The 18,126-nt window shown below is 51.2% G+C and overlaps 1 protein-coding gene across 4 annotated transcripts in view; it reads right to left on the bottom strand.

Annotated features, from left to right (window-relative positions):
- The window catches only part of SMG6 (SMG6 nonsense mediated mRNA decay factor), a 270,067-nt gene that overhangs the window by 12,569 nt on the left and 239,372 nt on the right, over window positions 1-18,126 (bottom strand). For all 4 annotated transcript variants that reach the window (XM_075561194.1, XM_075561192.1, XM_075561195.1 and 1 more), the window contains 2 exons: window positions 8,055-8,231; window positions 4,286-4,432 (listed from right to left, as the gene is read on the bottom strand). In XM_075561194.1, the coding sequence (XP_075417309.1) occupies window positions 4,286-4,432; window positions 8,055-8,231 (324 nt within the window). The remainder of the gene's footprint in view (window positions 1-4,285; window positions 4,433-8,054; window positions 8,232-18,126) is intronic.

Genomic DNA, 18,126 nt, shown 5'->3' with positions numbered 1-18,126 from the left:
AGCGCGCAGCTATTTTCAGAACACATGTCATTGCTGGCTACAGAGCAAGACTATGGCCATAATGCCGAGGGAACAATAGCTGTGGCCAGAGGAAGAGCCTGTTATGTTTCAGGTGGGATGTTTGCAACCGCTCAGGAAACCTGACCCCGCCCGACAGCAGCACGAATCACAGCAAAGCCTCCTGGAGGCAGCAAGGAGGCAGCCACTGGGGGGGGGGGGGCAGCAGAGAATCACAGGGCCAGCAGGAGGTGCCAGGAGGCCCCACCTCACGCCTGAGAAGAGTTTCAGTGACTGCTGGCCCAGGGGCCTGGGCAGGAATGAAGCACTTCTGACCAATTTCCCAGACAAACCACGGACTCTCTCTGGTTTCTGGACACCTCCCAAGAGTGGCCAGGGGAGGGACACGAGGTCCACAGAAACCAGAAAGGTTGGGCAGGACCCATCCGCCCTGCAGTTGTCACAGGCAATGAGGCACAGCCTGGCCTGGCCCCCCAGCATTCAGGGGCTTGCCTGGGCTGCTGTTCCAGCTGCACAGCTCCAAGAGCTCCCCACACCCCTTTCCTGACCTCTAGTCGGCCCCACTCACCAGCCTCTGTGCAACGGCGGAAGCAGGGAGTCCAGGCCTCACCCCCCGCCCCGCAGATGAGCTTGGGCCTGGGGGCTGGGTGGGAGCAAGGGGGAGGGTGGTGTGGCAATAGCCCCAGATCTCACTCGGATTTTACAACCATCATGGGGGCCAGGAGGACTTTTTCCAACCCCATCTTCATATCCCCTTCCCCAAACATGTGTGGTTCCTGTTTTGCTGCATCTGTAAAAGGCGCTGGGACCTGGGGACTTGCCTTACACCTCTCGGTTAACACCCCCCGAGACCGACGGAGTTCAGAGCAGTGTAATTTACAGTCCACCCGATGCTGCTTTCTTCCTTATTGTATTAGTGTGGCCCAGGTACCTGCCAACAATAATGGCCTCTAGAGCTTGGAGCCTCCCCCACTCCCAGGACAATTTCTACCTTTTCCTTGGGATTTTTCAAAAAGAGGACAAATAAGAAAAGGTTAACATGGGTTTGGAGCGCTGAAGCCCCCGTGGTTCTGGGCAGGGAGCCAATGGCCCGAGGGCACACACATGTGCGCGCTCTCCCAGAAGGGCCTTCACCGGCCCTGTTTTACAGCCACCTCGGCACAGACTCCAGGGTTCACGCATATGGCCAGACAGATGTGTCTGGCTTACGTTCAAGGCTGGAAAATGAAGAATTATGGAAGTGAAGGGCCCCGGGCATTAAAGGGAGGGGGGAGGGGGGAATTTTTCCTCTGCTGAGAAATCCTCCTGTGGCTGTGAGGCTGGAGGAAGGAGGCGGACAGGAGGCAGGGCCGCCAACAGCGGTGCATGTGGGGCCCATCTTAAAGGGGCCATGGCACCCCAAGCTCCGGGGAGCCTCCAGGAGACCCTTGGTGCTGGGGCCTGAGCACCCTCTTCTGAGGGAGCTGATGGGGAGAACCGACCTAGAAAACAGGGGTGGCCATCGGCCCTGGCAGTCACACTTCAACAAGGGACCTCTGACTTGTGAGGCACAGCACCAGGCTGGGAGAGGCAAAGCTGAGCCAGCGGCTCCGGGCAGATCCCTCATGACAGGCTCCCAGAGTAGAAGGGTGCTGTCCTCTACCTCTTTTTCCCAACAATACATATTCGCCCCTCAAACCACTGAGTTACACATTGATGCCTCTTGGTAGACAAGGGAGGGAAGGTGACTCTTGGGGCTCACACCCGTATTTTCCAAGCACCGCCACAGCAGATGTACAATACTCCTCGCCAGCCTGTGACTGAGGACCTGGTCCTCGATTCCAAGGAGTTCGTAACACCGTGGGAGAAACAAGTCCAGAAAGGGCTGTAATCTCTATCCTTGTACTCCATAAACGAAGTATAAATCAAGGCTACAGGAACACCAAGCAGAGGGCAAGAAACTCCTGGGGGCTCCAGGGAAGGTTTCCCTGGGAAGATAGAGTTTCATCTGGGGATGGGAGCAGGAAAAGAATTTCAACAGGTAACAAGAAATGTGGAGTAGGAAAAGGGCAGGACCGAACGTGACTGGGGGAACGGTGAGCCAAGAGAAAAGGTTAGCATCACTGAGGCTGGACGGACAGTTGACAGGCACTGTCTCATCTCAGCCTCGCACCAACTCTACGATACAGCTGCTATTGGCGTTTTCCGTTTTCAGACAAGAAGATAAATCATATGCCCAGTGTCACACAGCTATTAAGGGCTCATGGGAGATGAAGTAGTAGTAGAAAGGACTAGAAGAAAGTAGGGATAGCCCCAGGAAGCCATCATAAGAAACTGCACTGCATTTTACTGGCCAATCAAAGGCACTGATGACTTAGGAGCGGGAACAGTGGCTCTGCTGGGAAGAGGAATGATAAGACACCTAAAATGTACCGGAGGCAGTCGATGACAGCCGTGACCATTCACAGACCGCAAGCTCAACAGCACCCCTGGAGCTGACCAATGGCTCCCCTATAGAGACTGGATGCTACAATCCAAACAAGCACCTGGCTCAGAACAGTAGAGTGGCAATGGGAATAGAGAAGAGGGGAGAGAAGAAATGAGTGAAGAAGCAGAATTTGGTAAGAAGTTATATGGGAGGTTTAAAATCCAGGAGAAACTTGGGATGCTGCTCTAGTTGCTACCATCTACTGTGTCCCCGAAGAAATGCTTGCTGGACATCAGCTTGTGGAGACTAAGTGATGACAAGGCAGGAGGACACACATGCACGCGCGAAAGTGTGGAAGTCCAGGCGGGGAGTATGGCCAAAAGAAATCAAGGGTTTGTTTGTGCTCAAATGAGGCTGGGAAACGGCGTCAAGATTCAAAGATAGCAGGAAGTCAACTAGGATGAGGCCACGAGATGACAAAGCCAGGGTCTTGGTGGGTTCTAGCATAGTTTTCTGCAACTCCTGCCTTGCAAGTGAACAGGAGGTCAAAGAATGGAGGTGATGAGAAGAGAGAGGCTTTTTGGGAAGATTGAGGGAGAAGCAGTCCCAGGGCTGAAGCTGGAGGATAAGCCGACTTGGCTCCAGCTGAGGCTGACAGGAAGCAGCGCGGAAGGAGCCCTCACGATGGATGCTGCTGGTCGAGGTAAAACACACTTGATTCCAGCAGGGACACAACTACGTCTGAGGGATGATGGATCCCAACTGGTATTCATTCTTCTTCCCAGGCCAAGGCTCTGAGGGACTCTCTGACTAATGGCAGAGCCTAGTGACCAGAAAGAGCACATACTCCGTGGTGTGCACCATGCCAGCACTTGACAGGCACTGCGCCTCAGTTTGGTCTAACAGTGTATCTAAGGGCTAGGTGCAATTACCACTTTCACTATGAGGAAACAGGAGAAGTTAGCAACTTGCCCACAGCCACAGAGCACTAAGTTGGGGAGCCTGGGCTGCAATCCTTTTCTAGAAAATGACAGTGCTAAAGCACCTACCTCTAAGGCCCTGTGCCAAAGGAGAAGGGCAGCTGGAGAGAGCTGAACCCAGACATTCCTGAAGAGGCTGAGGAGGAGATAGCCAGATGCCTCCCCATGCCCAAGCACTCAGTGAAGGGAGATTTCCACATGACCAGCCCTCCTCTGTCTCTGCTGAGCCCAAGTGGAAATGAGCTGGGCTAGTCAGAAAGAAAAACTTGTTGGAAACAAAGGCCTGGGTACATGCATAGCCTCATGGTGGAGGAATTCCTTGTGTGGGGATTTAGTTTGTCTTGGGGTGGGGGGTATATGGGGATCTTTCATCACACTGGGAATTCAGATAAGTAGACAGTACTTAAGACAGTCTCTTCCTCTGAGAATATGTGCTCTCAGCTGAGACTCCATGGTCTCTCCAGGAATATCTGGATACAGCTCTGGGGGGAGGGGAAACCCCTGAAACTGTATGAAAGACCACTTACGTGTGGTGGGCTTGAGTATGTACAAGGGGCTTTCAAAAAGTCTCTGGAAAAATGGAAGAAAAAGATAATGGAATATTTCCACACACTTTTTGAACCCCTTATTATATTTACAGATCCTCACTGAGGGAGAAGAGTTCACCAGGCTCTCTGATGAACTCTGGAACCCAGGAAAGGGAGATTCCGGACATCAAATATGAGACCAGAATTTAGTAGTGGAGTTCTCAAATGGGCTGGTGCTAGACAGGCCCCTATGAGACGCTTCCTGAGAGAGCCCCACAGATCTCCGGCTCCTTGTCCACATCTGCCTCTGGCTCTGCACAGACACCAGCCCATCGGGGGCCACCTTGCCTCACCTGGATCTTTTCCTGACGACGCTGCTGCTCAGCAATCTTCCTGGCCAGGGCCAGCTTCTTGGCCCGGAGTTCCCTGATGTCATCCTCACCCCCGCTGCCATCAGCCTCTGACTCTTCCTCAAAATCTTCAATCACCACGTCCTCCTCCTTTGGGGGGTGGTACAAAGAGGGGGAAGAAGACACTGTGAGTCCATAATGGCATTTTCTGAGCCCACCTTTCTACCATTTCAGCCCCCCCCCCAGGTTTACTGAGACCCCACATGCAAAGGGCCCCCAAGGGGTGTGTGCCCCCCTCTAGGCAGGTAGAGAAGGGGTAGCGAGAAGCTGTCACTCTTCTACCCATAATAATTCCTCAGGACTCTCTCCTCTCACAGCACTCACAGGCACACACCACAGGACACTCCCACTGACAGACACACACTCACAACTCTTCATCCTTCTTGCACACTCACAAGGTCACGCTTGGGGCCTGTTTGCATTTGGAATCACCAAATTGGGAAACAACAGAGAGAGGGTTAACTATGCCATTTCAATTTAATTCAAGCTGACGATCTGGTAGGACTAAACTCTGGCCAACAGTTAGCTGAGAGTTAGGCACGGCCGCTTCCTTGCCACAGATGGCGCCAGGGAGCAGCGATGCTTTAGGCTAGGGGACCTTGCCCTGCTTTCCCAAGCCCACAGCCTGGTGGCGGTGGGGGGCTGCTGGGCCCTGCTGTGGAATTCACAGGCTAAGACCTTGCTCAGCTGCCCTTCCTGGGCCGGGCAGGGGCGGAGGTGGCTGCCAGGCTGGTGGAGCAGTCCCCCAGGGATGGTACCTCCCCACACGCAGCCTCTGCTCTCAGAACCACCACTCTCCGGGTGGTCCCAGGCGCCATTCCTCCTCTCTCGCTCTTGGCCTTGGTCAGTAGAGAACATGCAGCTGGCTAAGCAGCCTCCTTGGAGGGAGAGGGTTAGTGTGGGTACATGGGGAGGGCTTGAGCAAGAGAAGAGCTCTGTGTCTCTAACTGGGCGGTAACTGTGACCATGGTTATGATAGTAACAGCTACCATTTCCTGGGCAAAGCCCTGAATTGAAACAGATCCTATCCGCATTCCTATTTTCCAAGGGAATCAACCAACGGAGTTAAATAACTTGCTCAGGGCCACAAAGCTGTAAAGTGGCAGAACAGGGATCCCTACCAGAGTAAGCCAGACTCACAGCCTGTGCCCGTCACCTATTCTGGGCGGCAGCACTAGGGTCTTTTCTCTCACATGGTATACATCCTTGGGTTCCCACCACTACTACCAAGATTGCCTGCGTGGGGACCGGAAGCCCAGCTCCAGTCCTTCGTGGCTCCGTTTTGCCCCTTAGAGGCTTGCCCTGGGTCGGTTCAGTACAGACTGCTCTCTCCTCTCACTGTGCGACAGACAGTACGCAGATGGGTTTTCTTGGCTGACACTGGTAGGGTGTGTGGGTGTGTGGGTGATTCGGTGTTTAGGCTTGGGTGGGGAGATGGGAGTTTTGGTTGCATCCCCGCAGACTCTGTTCTGTTCATCAGTCAGCCTAAGTGACTGAGTCCTAGAGTGGAGGGAGAAATGAGAACTGCCATTGTCCTAAAAGGTTTCAGGGGTCTATTCACAGTCACCGACTCATCTGGCAACGGGCATGCTACCGTGTCACACGGTTCACCTCCAAAGAAGACCAGGCCTTGGGAAGGAGGAAGGCTCTCGACACACTTACTTCCCTATTCACAGGGTTAACCTTAATGGGAGTGAGTGGAACAGGATGCCTGACTGGCTCAATGGGGAAACCAGGTCTGCTCTGATCAGGGATCTATAGGGTTATCGTGGGGCCTGGAGTGAGCTTCACAGAGGTCAAAAGAGGGTCAGAGAGGCTTGTCTGAGGTTTGCTCAGCTCTCACAGCAAACGAGGAAGTGCAGGGGTTATGAAATTACACAGACCAATGTAAGCAGGGTTTCCCAGGGGCCGCCAACATAAAGGAACCCAGGAGGCAAGTTGGAAAAGGGAGAAGTGGGTAGCTTGGTGTGGGCCACAACCCTTGTAGCAAAGCCTTCAAACAAGGTGGGGAGTGTGGCACAGAGACCATCTGGGACCAGAGTTGGTTTGTTCTTTGTAAGAGAAGGGAGACCCTTTGGACTTTCACACTGTGCCCCTTCCTCACTTGTCTGACCTCAGGTGCCACCGTGCAGAGGGCAACGTGTCTTATAGCAACCCTGAGAACTAGCCTTGCTCATCTTCCATTGCCTGCCTGAGCCTCCAGGTGACAATGAGATACACCCCGCTTCCCTATGCAGTGCCCAAGGCTTGGGTGGCACTGCTCTGCCCGCCTGAGGCCTGGCCACTCCAATGGCTTTAGCAAACTCATTGTCTCCTCCCATGCTGACAGCTCATTCTTTCCCGTTACTCCCTGCCCAGGTTTCATCTGGAAGAGTCTCCCATCATGGGCTCAGTTTTATCCCTGGAACCACCTCTGTCCTGGAAGCTGAGCCCTGTGTCATCAGGGGAGGGGTGGGGTTCTCCAGTGAGTCTCATGAAGGCAGTCCAAGACTCTGCTCTGAAGACTCTGAACCAAAGGTGGCCACTCTATCACTGCCTCAGATCACAAGTGACAGCTTCCAGCTGACATCTGGCTCGCCTGGCCTGTTGCTGATTTCATCCTTGCACCCCACCCTGCTTCACCAGGCGCTTGAGACTGCTGCGGGCCAAATGACTGTGCTGGCCTATGGGTGACCTGGCCTCTGGCTAGAATTACTTCTGTCCCTTCCCCAAGTCCCACGTTTCTTCCCACCTAAGCCCCTCTGCCTTTAACACTGTGGGGTAAAAGAAGGAGTGCTGACAACCTCCAGGTTAAAGTGGGGTGTGCATATACACACACCCAGACAAAGTTACTCACACCCAGCTGTCAGATACACAGGAGGATGGCTGGCAGTGATATTACATGCATATATGCTCTGACACTGCCACACACTCAAATCTACTCACACGGACTAAGGACCCACAGGCAGCAGAGAGCTGCAGCAGTGTTGAATGTAAACTGACATACACACCCAGCACAGATGGACCCACATCAACAACCACATTCAGAAAGATGGATGCACACACAGCAGGGTTGTGCATCTGCTGTGATGCTTATGGGGCGGGGTACACTGGCACGAGAGAGACCTTGAGCGTGCCTGTACACATGTACATACGCGCGCGCACACACACAGAGTGAAGCAAGGGATACAGGAACAACCAAGGGCAAACAAACAAGAGGAGAATTCCTTAATCACATCAGGATGTGCAGGAGGGAGGGAGTAAGAGAGGGAGGGCAGGCTGAGGGAGGGGGTGATTTTCCACAGGGGCCAGCAATGTCTGCTCTTCCTGTACGTGTGCTGGAGGCTGGAGTTCAGGCCTGTGCTGCACTGCGCGCCACACGTCTATAAACTTGATCCTCAGCCTGAACCCGAACACCCCCCTCTCCCCACGCGCTTTCTTAAGCCTCCAGAGCTGCACATTATTAAACTCTCTTTCTTCCCCTCCCTTCTCCTCCAATGCAGCATGAAAAAGAAGCATCTGGAAGTCGTAGTGGAGTGAGACGGAGGCACCAGGGTGGGACTGGCAGAAAGGGGCACCAGCAGAGTGCACTCTTGAGAAGCTGGCTGGTCACGTGAACACAGACACAGCTCTGAGTGGTTATAAATAACCAGGAGATGCAGCAAAGCCACGAGCAGAACAGGGCTGGGGTGGGGGAGCTTCCCTCTGCCATCGCGCTCTTCCCGCACAGTACCTCATCTTCCAGTTGTTTTCCCTCTTGGCTTCCCATTTCCTTTCCCATGGTGTCTGGGACGGGTGCCACTGACACATATTTTCCACCCTTGAATGCCAGCAGAGGCTCTTCTTGTCCACAAAGGGCTTCCAGAAAATACTTCAGCACTGTGACCCTTTTGCAGTCGGCTGCAATAACCTACAGGGTGAGAGAGAGAGAACAACAGGGAAGATGAAGAAGGAGACTGCTGGCAGAGGGGCACATGAGAGATGTGGCATAGTTACTGGGCAAGGGATGCAGGGTGAATGAGTGTGTGTGTGAGGGCGCCAAGTGGGGGCCGAGGATCAAGATCTTTCAAAGTCACCCCCACTTCTCTGGGGTACCAGGCAACCTCAGAACCAACACCAGGGTCCTCGCAAGTTTGCTCTTTCTTTGTTTAAAGTTCTGATTAAAAAAAAAAGTGGTTCTCCTATACTTGGTATCTAAGTGGCAGGAGGAGGATGGAAGGCAGAAAGAAGGCAGGGCTTCATGGAGCATGCTCTCCTGTCCCCTCGCTGCCACTCCAGACTCTCCTCTCAGCTTCCTTCTCTCCAGACTCCCCAAAGAGCTTGCAGCCTGAGTGCAAAATGAATGATGAGGCCTTTCTTCGCTGTTTCATTTCAGCCAGATCATTGTGGGCTTTCCCTGACAGGTTCCTGCCCCACCTAACAGCTCCTCGGGCTCAGGAGACTGGGGTCAGGCAGGAGACGATCAGGAGAAAGGAGACAGGCAAAACCGGTGGGGCTGTTTCACCAGCTCTCTACTTCTCCAGGGGTTCCCGCCACCCTGCTCCCATGTGGCCATATCAGTACACGAGCCAGTCTTGTCAGAAAGGCTGGGCTGATTTAGCTGAAATGAAATCCAGCATCTGTAGCCATTGTCTCCAAAGTGTCCGTGTCTTAGCTGAAGCTTCCACAGCCAGCCAGCCTGGGGTGCTTCTGGGTGAGCACATGTGCCTGCGCTCATGTCGGCCATCATGTGAGCCCTCGGCACACTCCCTGCACCTCTCCTCGCTGCTGGCAGGGTCCTCACCAGGGGGCTGCTGGTGCTGGGAAGGAGGTGAAGGTCACATGGCATAGGGAACAAACACACTTCAATGGCCATATAAGCCACATGGTGGCAGAGCTCCTTCTTCCTCACTGATTAAGGCTCTCCCTATGCCACAGTCCTTTTACTGCGTCCGTATCTCATAAAGTAAAACAGATTTACACGTCTGTACTGTACAGTAAAGGGCCGTCAGCTTGTTTGCTCATTATTTTACAGGTACACAGGTGGTCAGGACCACATCTCAGATGCTCGTATTTCACTAGCAAGGGGGCTCAGGGCACACAACAAGCGCACAGTGAAGACTGGTGGGCACAGGGATGCTGGCCTGGATATCATCACGTGCACAGAAAGTAGGCATGGCCCAGGTCCTCTTGGATGCTGTGGAAACTAGGACTACTCTGTCAGCTGCCGGCCAGGAGCTCTTAGGAGACACCTGTCAACTGTGGGCTCCCTGACCCCACTCACACTGGCCACTAGACTGTGCCCAGGAGTGGTCTTTGCTGCCAGCAGCCCTGCTACTGCCTTAGGCCAGAATCACAGGCTAAATTCCTCAAGCACCTCCACCTTCAAGGTGCTCGGCTAGCCAGACGAGGTTCAGGAGAGAAGACTCGCCTTGAGCTTGGCGTGCCCAGTCCCAAGTTCACCTCCTGGGAGGCGGAAGGAAGCTCTCTGTGGGCCAGGGCAGGTGACGATGGGGCCCATCGCGTGTGTTGAGGCATGTGATGAGGAAGGCTAGAAATACAGAAGCAGGGGCTAAGAGGCATTAAAGAGCAGAGCTGAAATGAGTAATAGCCTGGCAGGCAGCACGCACAGTGGCTCCCTGCATCCCCAGCCTCTCACTCGCAGAGGAAACTTCTGCATTTCCACAAGACTGCCAGTTTCCTCTCTGTGGTCTAATTTTAACCACCTTGTCGTTACAGTGTGTGTCAGCCACCTGACCCCACCATGACCTCTGACCTTATGCCCTAGCTACTGCTTGCACTATGGAGAATTATGTAATGGGCTCAGGACTTTCCTTTTCGGTGTGAGGACATTCCCACTGAATGGAGAGGAGGTGGGGGTGAAGTAATCCGGGAATAGAGAAGCTCAAGCTGGGTCCCTGGCGTCACCTTGATGGCGGACAGGAGGATACTGGCATCGCTGCTGAATGTGCAGCAGAAACCCGCCCGGAAGGGTGTGCGTGCGGACGGCTGTGTGCTTGCTGGAAGGCAGGCAGCGTTACTGTGAGTGGCGCATGGGTGGGCGGCAAGGTGTGCTAAATGGCTAAGAGGAGAAAGGCCACATGTGTGGACGTGGGCTGAGTGGAGACGGGGATTTCCAGGGCACAGCAGGACCCAGGGAGGTAGACATCCTGAGCCTGCCTGCGGCACATCCTTAAAGGATCAGTGGGGATTGTCAATCATGTGGACACAAAAGCAGAAAGGAGGTGCCCCTCTCCTAGCTTTATTTCATTTCCCCCTTATTTAGAAAGGAAGAACCTGGCTTCCTTAGGGACTGGGTTGGCTATGGCCATTAGTCCTTGCCCTAGAGCAAGGGCACTCCTGACTGATTTTCAAAGGACATTGACACACCAGGTCTCCGGGCTGATGCTAAGAAGCCTGAAAGTGGCCTATCTGCTCAAAGACTGGTTAGCCTGGGGTTCTTTTGGGCAGAGTGTCCTTTCTCCTTTGCGATCCCCCCAGCAGGGTGAACACAGCTGGGTGATGTCATGAGGGCTCTACAGGAGAGCTCCAGCTGTGCAGGACCTGGGAGGCCTTGTGGCAGAGAGTTGAAGGCTTGCCAGGGGCACAGCGAGCTGCCTTTGTCCAGGCTGTCTGCTGCAGCATTTGCATTAAGGCAGGAGGAATAAGCTCCTGACCCTGGGGTGCAACAGAAGCTTATGGGAATACACTCCTAAACTACTGTCTCCCAGAGTGGGCAATACAGCCCTTGGGGAGTGGGCTGCACTGGAAAAATCCAGGGAGGCACACACAAAGACCTTATCCTGAATTATGACCTATATATAGTGGAGATGTTGAGTAATCCCCCCTACACTGAAAAGGGGGAGCAGGCCAAACAACTTGGGGAACTTATGTCCTAGACAAAGTCTGTAGCATTTGTCGGAGGCAAAAAAGTAATACCACCACTAAACCCAGTTTTACTATAGCTAATAAGGGACACTATGACAGGGGAAGTCCTTCAACTACCTACAAAGAGCAAACTCCAAGATTGTTTTTGTCTGGGGGTGGGGGGAGGACTTCCTGGTAAGAGAGGGGTTAACCCTAGTCTCCTTGCTCAGAGATGAAGGAGCCCAGATGAAGTCTATGACATAATTTCCACAATAACTGTTCATGAGCATATTTTTCCATTCTAAATCAATGAAAAACAGAGAAGGTAAGTGGTATGTACATTGAAGCTCTGGGCATCTAGCTTCTTCAGAGGTGAGGGAGCCAGGCTGCCTGGGGCTGGAGGTAGGTGAAAGGACTGCTGGCCAGGGAATACCCATGGGAGACCCGGGGACCAGCACCTACTCAAGGGCAGTCATGGCCCTCGTGGAGGGAGACTCACTATGGAGATTTCCAAGGACTCTAAAGCCACAGGCAGAACACTCATGCAAACTTTCCCCATCAGTCTAGAAGATAGGCTTTAGGTTGGGGGAGACCTAGGAGAAATGTGGGCAAAGAAAGTCCCCTCCCTTCTCCTGAAGACCATCTGAGCTAGCCTGCCCCATTAGTGGGAACTGAAACCTCAAGCTTCTGGGCTCCAGTTATCACCCTCATCAGGTCTACACGCAAAGCACCAAGCAGAAAGGAAAACTGAAAGTGAGATGTGGTGAGGTGATACCGGAGTCTGTCCTGTCCCAGGCTCAGTTCCTTAGAGAGATAATATGAGCACACTATGGGGGAGGGGGGCCGAGCCGGTAAGTGGGGGCTGGAACTATGGAGATGCCTCCGTTTGGAAGAAAGCGGGAAGAAACCTCTAGGTGGAGAGAAAAGAGAAGAGAGCAAGCAGGCTGGGTTATCTGGTCTGGGTTATCTTAGGTGAGAAGGTAGGTGAGTCAAGAATGGGGTTTTCTGAGAATGGGCAATTGTCCACACACCCTGGGTCTAAGGACAGTGCCAGTAGGGGTCTAAGCTTAACCTGGGTAGAGGTGCCCAGGAAGGAAGAAAGAGACACCTAGGCTGCCCTCTATGGAAGGATAGGGGAAGGTTGAGAGAAAATAGAACGAAAACTTATTGAGCACCTCCATGTGCCAGGCACCACATACTGATGTCCTCGCTTCAGATCAGCCATGGAGAAGGAGACAAGGCCCTGCCCCAGGCAGGGGACTTGGGGTCAGTGGTCTTAGGGAGCTGAACCAGGAGTTCTGGAATGAAGGACTCACTTTATCTTCGGCGTGTTCCCATTTTCTACCAACAAGCCTCATGGAAGGCAAGAGCACCAACAGTTGCTAGTCAGATCTTTTTGTGAGCTTTGGGTTTGGGGATCAGAATTTAAATTTAACACTATCAGCCAGTTTCAGTTTTTTTCCTAGTCATAAATAGTCTAGCTTGCTACTGCTGCTCTGGTTAAAGAGAAAAATCACAAGGGGTTTCCCCACAAACGCAAGTTTACAGGTTGTTTTTCTTGTTTCTCTAAGTGGAGCCAATTATTCTCACATTTGTTGAAACCTTCAATCAAACTTTATAGCTTGTTAATTTTACAGAATGTCCTTAGAGCAAATAAGATGCAGACAGGAAAGTGAAGTCTTGCTGAGATTATTAAAGAACCTTAAAATAGCCTACAAATCTACCACCAAAGCTGGCAAAATACAGGCTTGCCTGGCTGGCTTCTGAGGTCAATTAGCAATGGGTTAATTATCATCTTTAATGAGCCAAACCTATAGGATTGGCTACAAAAAATTTAACTCAAGACTATTGTGTTTTTACAAACTGGGAAGCTCTAAGCTATACAACTCCCCCTTGAAGGACTATGAAGGGCAGAAAACACCAATTCGTGATTGCCAGGAGTGTGGGTCAGCTTGAGAAGGAGTCTGCCGATGCAAGTTTAGACACAGAAATAAACGCTCCACGCAGGGAATCCTCTGGCCCCAGGAGGACAAGGAAATGGCTCGCTCACATTCTTAGAGAGAGGGGCTTCTTGGCAGAGAGCAGACTCTAGGGGCAGAAGGGGAACTGGCCACAAAGGTGCACAATCACTCTGCAGGCAGAGGCAGAAGTTTGGGATTGGAAGGTCCGGGCAAGGGTAGGGAGAAGAGAGAGATTCAAATGAGCTGGGTCAGAAGGACTGAGTATAGAATTGAGATTGTGGGTCACAGGTCAGTGGTGAGAGAGAGGAGAACCTGTGCATGCAGGGACTGACTGTCAAAAGGGAAATGTGAGAGAAAAGGCCAGGGTCCCTGTGCCAACCACCCCTGGGCATACTGTCTAGCCAACTCCCACAACCTTTCACTCGTTCCCTAACCCTATCGCAGCAGGGCCTCATGCCTATGACAGGCAGCTAAATAAGCACGGGCCACTTCCAAACCTTTTCTAGTCATCCGGCTGGGTCTGTGCTGGTTGAGAAGCCCAGATGAACCCCGAATGCAACTGGCCAACCCCCAGCAGTCACACCATTGTGTGAATCTAGTTCCAACAACTGTGTTTTCTTTGCAGAGGAAAAAGTATGGGCTGTCACTGATCAGCTGGCAGAGGGAAGTGACACTTTGGTTTCCCTACACACATCCATTCTGTGAGTGCAAATGTACATGTGGGTGGACACACTACCCCAAAGTCTCCTGGATAGAGGTTGGCAATGGTTAGGGAGGAAGATTTAGGTAATAGGTAGGTCACACCAACAGAGTTTTACTGAAGATTCCAAAGGTACAGGTCTTTGGCTGTTGGGAGGAAGACTGACACGAGAAAGGTAGTTGGTTGGGAGAAGCTGAGATGAACGAATGGGGCTCAAGCTGAAGAGCAGACAGTGGCAGTGAGGAGGTAAGTACTGCAGGAAAATGGGTCTGTGGTAGTTACATAATCTGGTGTCAATTTGAGAGGAATTATGAGTGAAGGGGTGGAGTCTGGTCTGTCAATTAAGATATAACCAATGAGGCCTCTGTGTGGGTCTGGCCTTCTTCTGAGAACTCTGGGAATTCCTGGATTTTCTCCTTGGAGGTGGGAGACGCTCTCTCTGCTCCCTCCCTTGGAGACTACCTACTGGCAAGACACATGGCACTATGCTGATAGACCCCGTGCCCTGGGAACTGGAGGAACCACATGAAGACCCCTGCCAGAGCTGAGATGCTTCTACCACCACTGGATCCAAAGACTTTCTACCCACTGGCCTGTGACCGTCCCGCATTTGATGTCATTGCATGTTTGGTGGGTCTGAAGAGGACTTTATAAATTGGTACTAGACATATGAGCTAATAACCAGCTTACAGGCTTGGACTGGCCTGGGTCAGGATGCTTTATGTATAATTACCCTTTATATAAAACTCTCCTACACACATATGAGTGTCTGTGGATTTGTTTCTCTAGTCTACCCAGACTAACACAGGGACCATTTTGGGAAGAGGCAAGACAATACAGGAGGTTGGTCAAAACCCTCGTCTTCGGAATCAGACAGACCTAAGCTAAGTCTTACTTACTACTTTCCTGCTGTGTGTCCACAGACAGGCTATTTGACTTCTCCGTCTGTAGGTTCATAAGAGGGAAGGCAACTTTGTGCATTCGAGGATTTTATGAACAAAGGGAAGGAACAATGTAGAAAATAAATACATTGGAACCATATCATCTGGTAAGAGTTAATAAACAGGATGTACACAGAAATCTAAAAACCCCACAGTAAAAAGGAAATAACTGAATGTAAAAATGGGCAAAGGACTTAAACATTTCACCAAAGACATACAAATAGCCAAACAAGCACACGAAAAGATGTTCATTAATCATAAAGAAATGAGAATTAAAATCACAATGAGATACCACTTCATACTCAGTAGAGGATTATCAGAAAAATGAAAAATAACTTTTAGGGCGTTGGGATGTGGAGAAACTGAACCCTTATCTACTGTGGGTGGGACTAGAAAATAGTGAGGCGGCTCCTCAAAAAGTCACCTGACAGACTGCCACCTGGCCCAGCACTGACATGCCTTGGTCAAGAGCCAGCAGACTTGACAGCAGGCACTCATCCCCACAGACACTGGATCACTACTCAAAATGGCTGAAAGGTAGAAATCCCCATGTCTGCCTCAGCAGATGGACGAACAAACACGAAAGATGAATGGAATACTATTCAGTCATAAAAAGAAAATCCTGATACATGTTTTGAAAACATTAAATGAGTGAAATTAAGTCAGACACAAAAGGAAAAATATTACATGCTTCCATTTATATGTAATATTTAGACTAGACAAATGAGTAGAGATAGTAGATTTATTAATGTTCATCAGGGGGATAGGGAGTATTATTTCTTAATTAAAATTTCGGTTTATGATGAAAATTTTGGAAGTGGATCATGATGGTGGTGAATGTAATGGCTACCATGAATTGTATTTGTTAAAGACAGCAAATTTTTGTTATATATATATATATATATATGTTATACATATATACATACATGCTCTACCCAATAAAATTAAAAGTATAAGGCACATCAACTAATTAGCAATTTCCTGGGTCCATTAAGCATTCAATAAAGCTGAGTTTTTCTCCCTGGCTACCTCCTTCCACCTGCTCCGAGGAAGAAGGAGGCATTTTGTCCAACACCGTTGAGATGTTCTGAGGGAGCCAGACTCAGAAAGCAGCGAGGTGGGAAGCTAGAGGCTGACACATAGCCTGAGCTGAGGCGAGAGGCCCTGGAATGCTCACCTGACTATTGAAGCTGCTGAACTATTTTAATCAGCACTAAGTGCTAGATCTAGGCTGTCTGGAGTAGGCCAATGGTGAAGGGAGTATGGGGCCTCACTTCAGCTGTTACTCTTCTTATTCTCCAACAAGTTCCAGGATCTAAGGCGATGCATGCATGCAATCTACAGGACTCTAGAGGTCCCAAGGGTGTGGGTTTTGGAACAAGTGTGCCACAAATGTCCAAATCAGAAAGAAAATCCTGCAGGAACCATCAAAACCACCTTATCTATCTGGCCCCTTCATACTGGGGTGGGGATGTTGCTTTGCTAACAATACCCTCCTTAAAGAAACCTAGCAGGATCCTTGTTCCATCTGTTCCGCTACGAGCCTAGTGATGCGAAAATCCTCAATACAGCGTTTTCTACCCACCTGAATTTGCCGGCGCTTGCACCTTCTGAACAAAGCCAGAGAGGAGCCTGGTCTCTCCCGGAGCTGATTACAAGCTGGCTATGTTTGAATCGTCCTCTCACAGAAAGAAACGAGTCTCTTCTACAGAGCTGCGCTGCGCTCCGCTGTACCAGCTAGGTGAATTCTCAGCAATGAGTGAGACACAGAGAGCAAGCTATAGGCAGCAGTAGCTTGGGCTGCAGGCCAACGCTGCTTCCCCTGCAGAGTGCTCCGGGAGCAGCCACCCACATTGGCAGGGTTTAGGGGCGGATACTGGCACTGCCAACACAAGCCTTTCAGGTTTGGCTGGCTTGAGCTGGTCTGAAACCTGGAAGGCAGGTGCTGGCCCCTCACTAAATGAACCAGCAGGGGAGGCTACAAGCTCAGCCCCTGGGGATAGTCTGCCTCAGCCTGCAAACACCACACGCAGGCTGTTTCTACACTGCCAGTTTGTTCTGGGAAAGGAGCATACTGAATGTTGGGCTACGGTCACGAGGCTCTTTCCCTAGATCTACTCCTACTTTTATCTATTCCATGGGGGGGGGGGGGGGAGTTCTCTCAGACCTCTGCAGCACTCAGTACAAGCAGTCAACACCCACAAATATTTACTGTCTGTTGATCTAGGTACTGTTCTAGGCCCAGGGAATGAATTGAGCACAGAAAACACAATTGCTGAACTAGTGGAGAGTGGGATAGTCATACCTGTGAATCAAAAGACTCTCTCCAACAGGAGAAAGGAGTACACGCACTGCAGGGTGCACCCTTCCCCCAAACCCCTGCCCACCAAACCCCAAATCTAACTCACTGCCATTGAGTCCATTCCAACTCAACTTGTGGGTTTCCGAGACGGTAACTGATTATGGGAGTGGAAAGTTCTGTCTTTCTTCTGTGGAGTGGCTCTTGACCTTGCGGTTAGCAGCCCAACGTGTAACCACTGCTTCATCAAAACCAAAACCCAGCTCACTGCCACTGTGTTGATTCCAAATCATGGCGACTCTATTGGACAAGACAGAACTTCCTCTGTGAGTTTCTGAGACTATAACTGTCCCCATGGAGCAGTTAGTGGTTTCAAACTGCTGACCTCGCAGTTGTCAGCCCAATTCATAATCACTCTCCACTAGGACCCCTGGAAGGCCCTAACAATGACAATGACACCACCACCATCACCACCACCACCACCAAACACACTGCCATTGAGCTGATCCCAACTCATGGCAACCCTATAGGACAGTGGTCAACAGTCTGTGGGTCTCAACCCCTTTGGGGGGGTCAAGCGACCCTTTCATAGGGGTCGCCTGATTCATAACAGTAGCAAAATTACAGTTATGAAGTAGTAATGAAAGTGGTTTTATGGTTGGGGGGGGGTCACCACCACATGAGAAACTGTATGAAAGGGTCACAGCATTAGAAAGGTAGAGAACCACTGCTACAGGACATGGTAGAACTGCCTCTGTGGATTAACTCTTTATGGGAGTAGAAAGCCTTCTCTTTGTCCTGAGGTGTAGCAGCTGGTGGTTTGAACTGCTGGCTTTGAAATTAGCAGTACAACATGTCCAACCACTTTGCCACAAGGGCACCTCCTAGGATCTCAAGAGGGTAGAATTCACATCTCCTTCCCCAGGGAAGGGAGGGCCAGCCCAAAGAGCAGAAAAAGCTCTCTGCTCCCTCAGGGATCTTAGGATGTCAGGGTTGAGCATTCCCTGGGTTTAGCCTTGTTACAGAATGCATCAGCCTGAACGCTCTCTCCATCTCTC

The sequence above is a fragment of the Tenrec ecaudatus genome, chromosome 10, assembly GCF_050624435.1.
Source record: "Tenrec ecaudatus isolate mTenEca1 chromosome 10, mTenEca1.hap1, whole genome shotgun sequence".
Taxonomy (NCBI): Eukaryota; Metazoa; Chordata; class Mammalia; order Afrosoricida; family Tenrecidae; genus Tenrec; species Tenrec ecaudatus.
The sequence above is the reverse complement of the archived record's forward strand: the minus strand, read 5'-3'. Positions and strand labels throughout refer to the sequence as shown.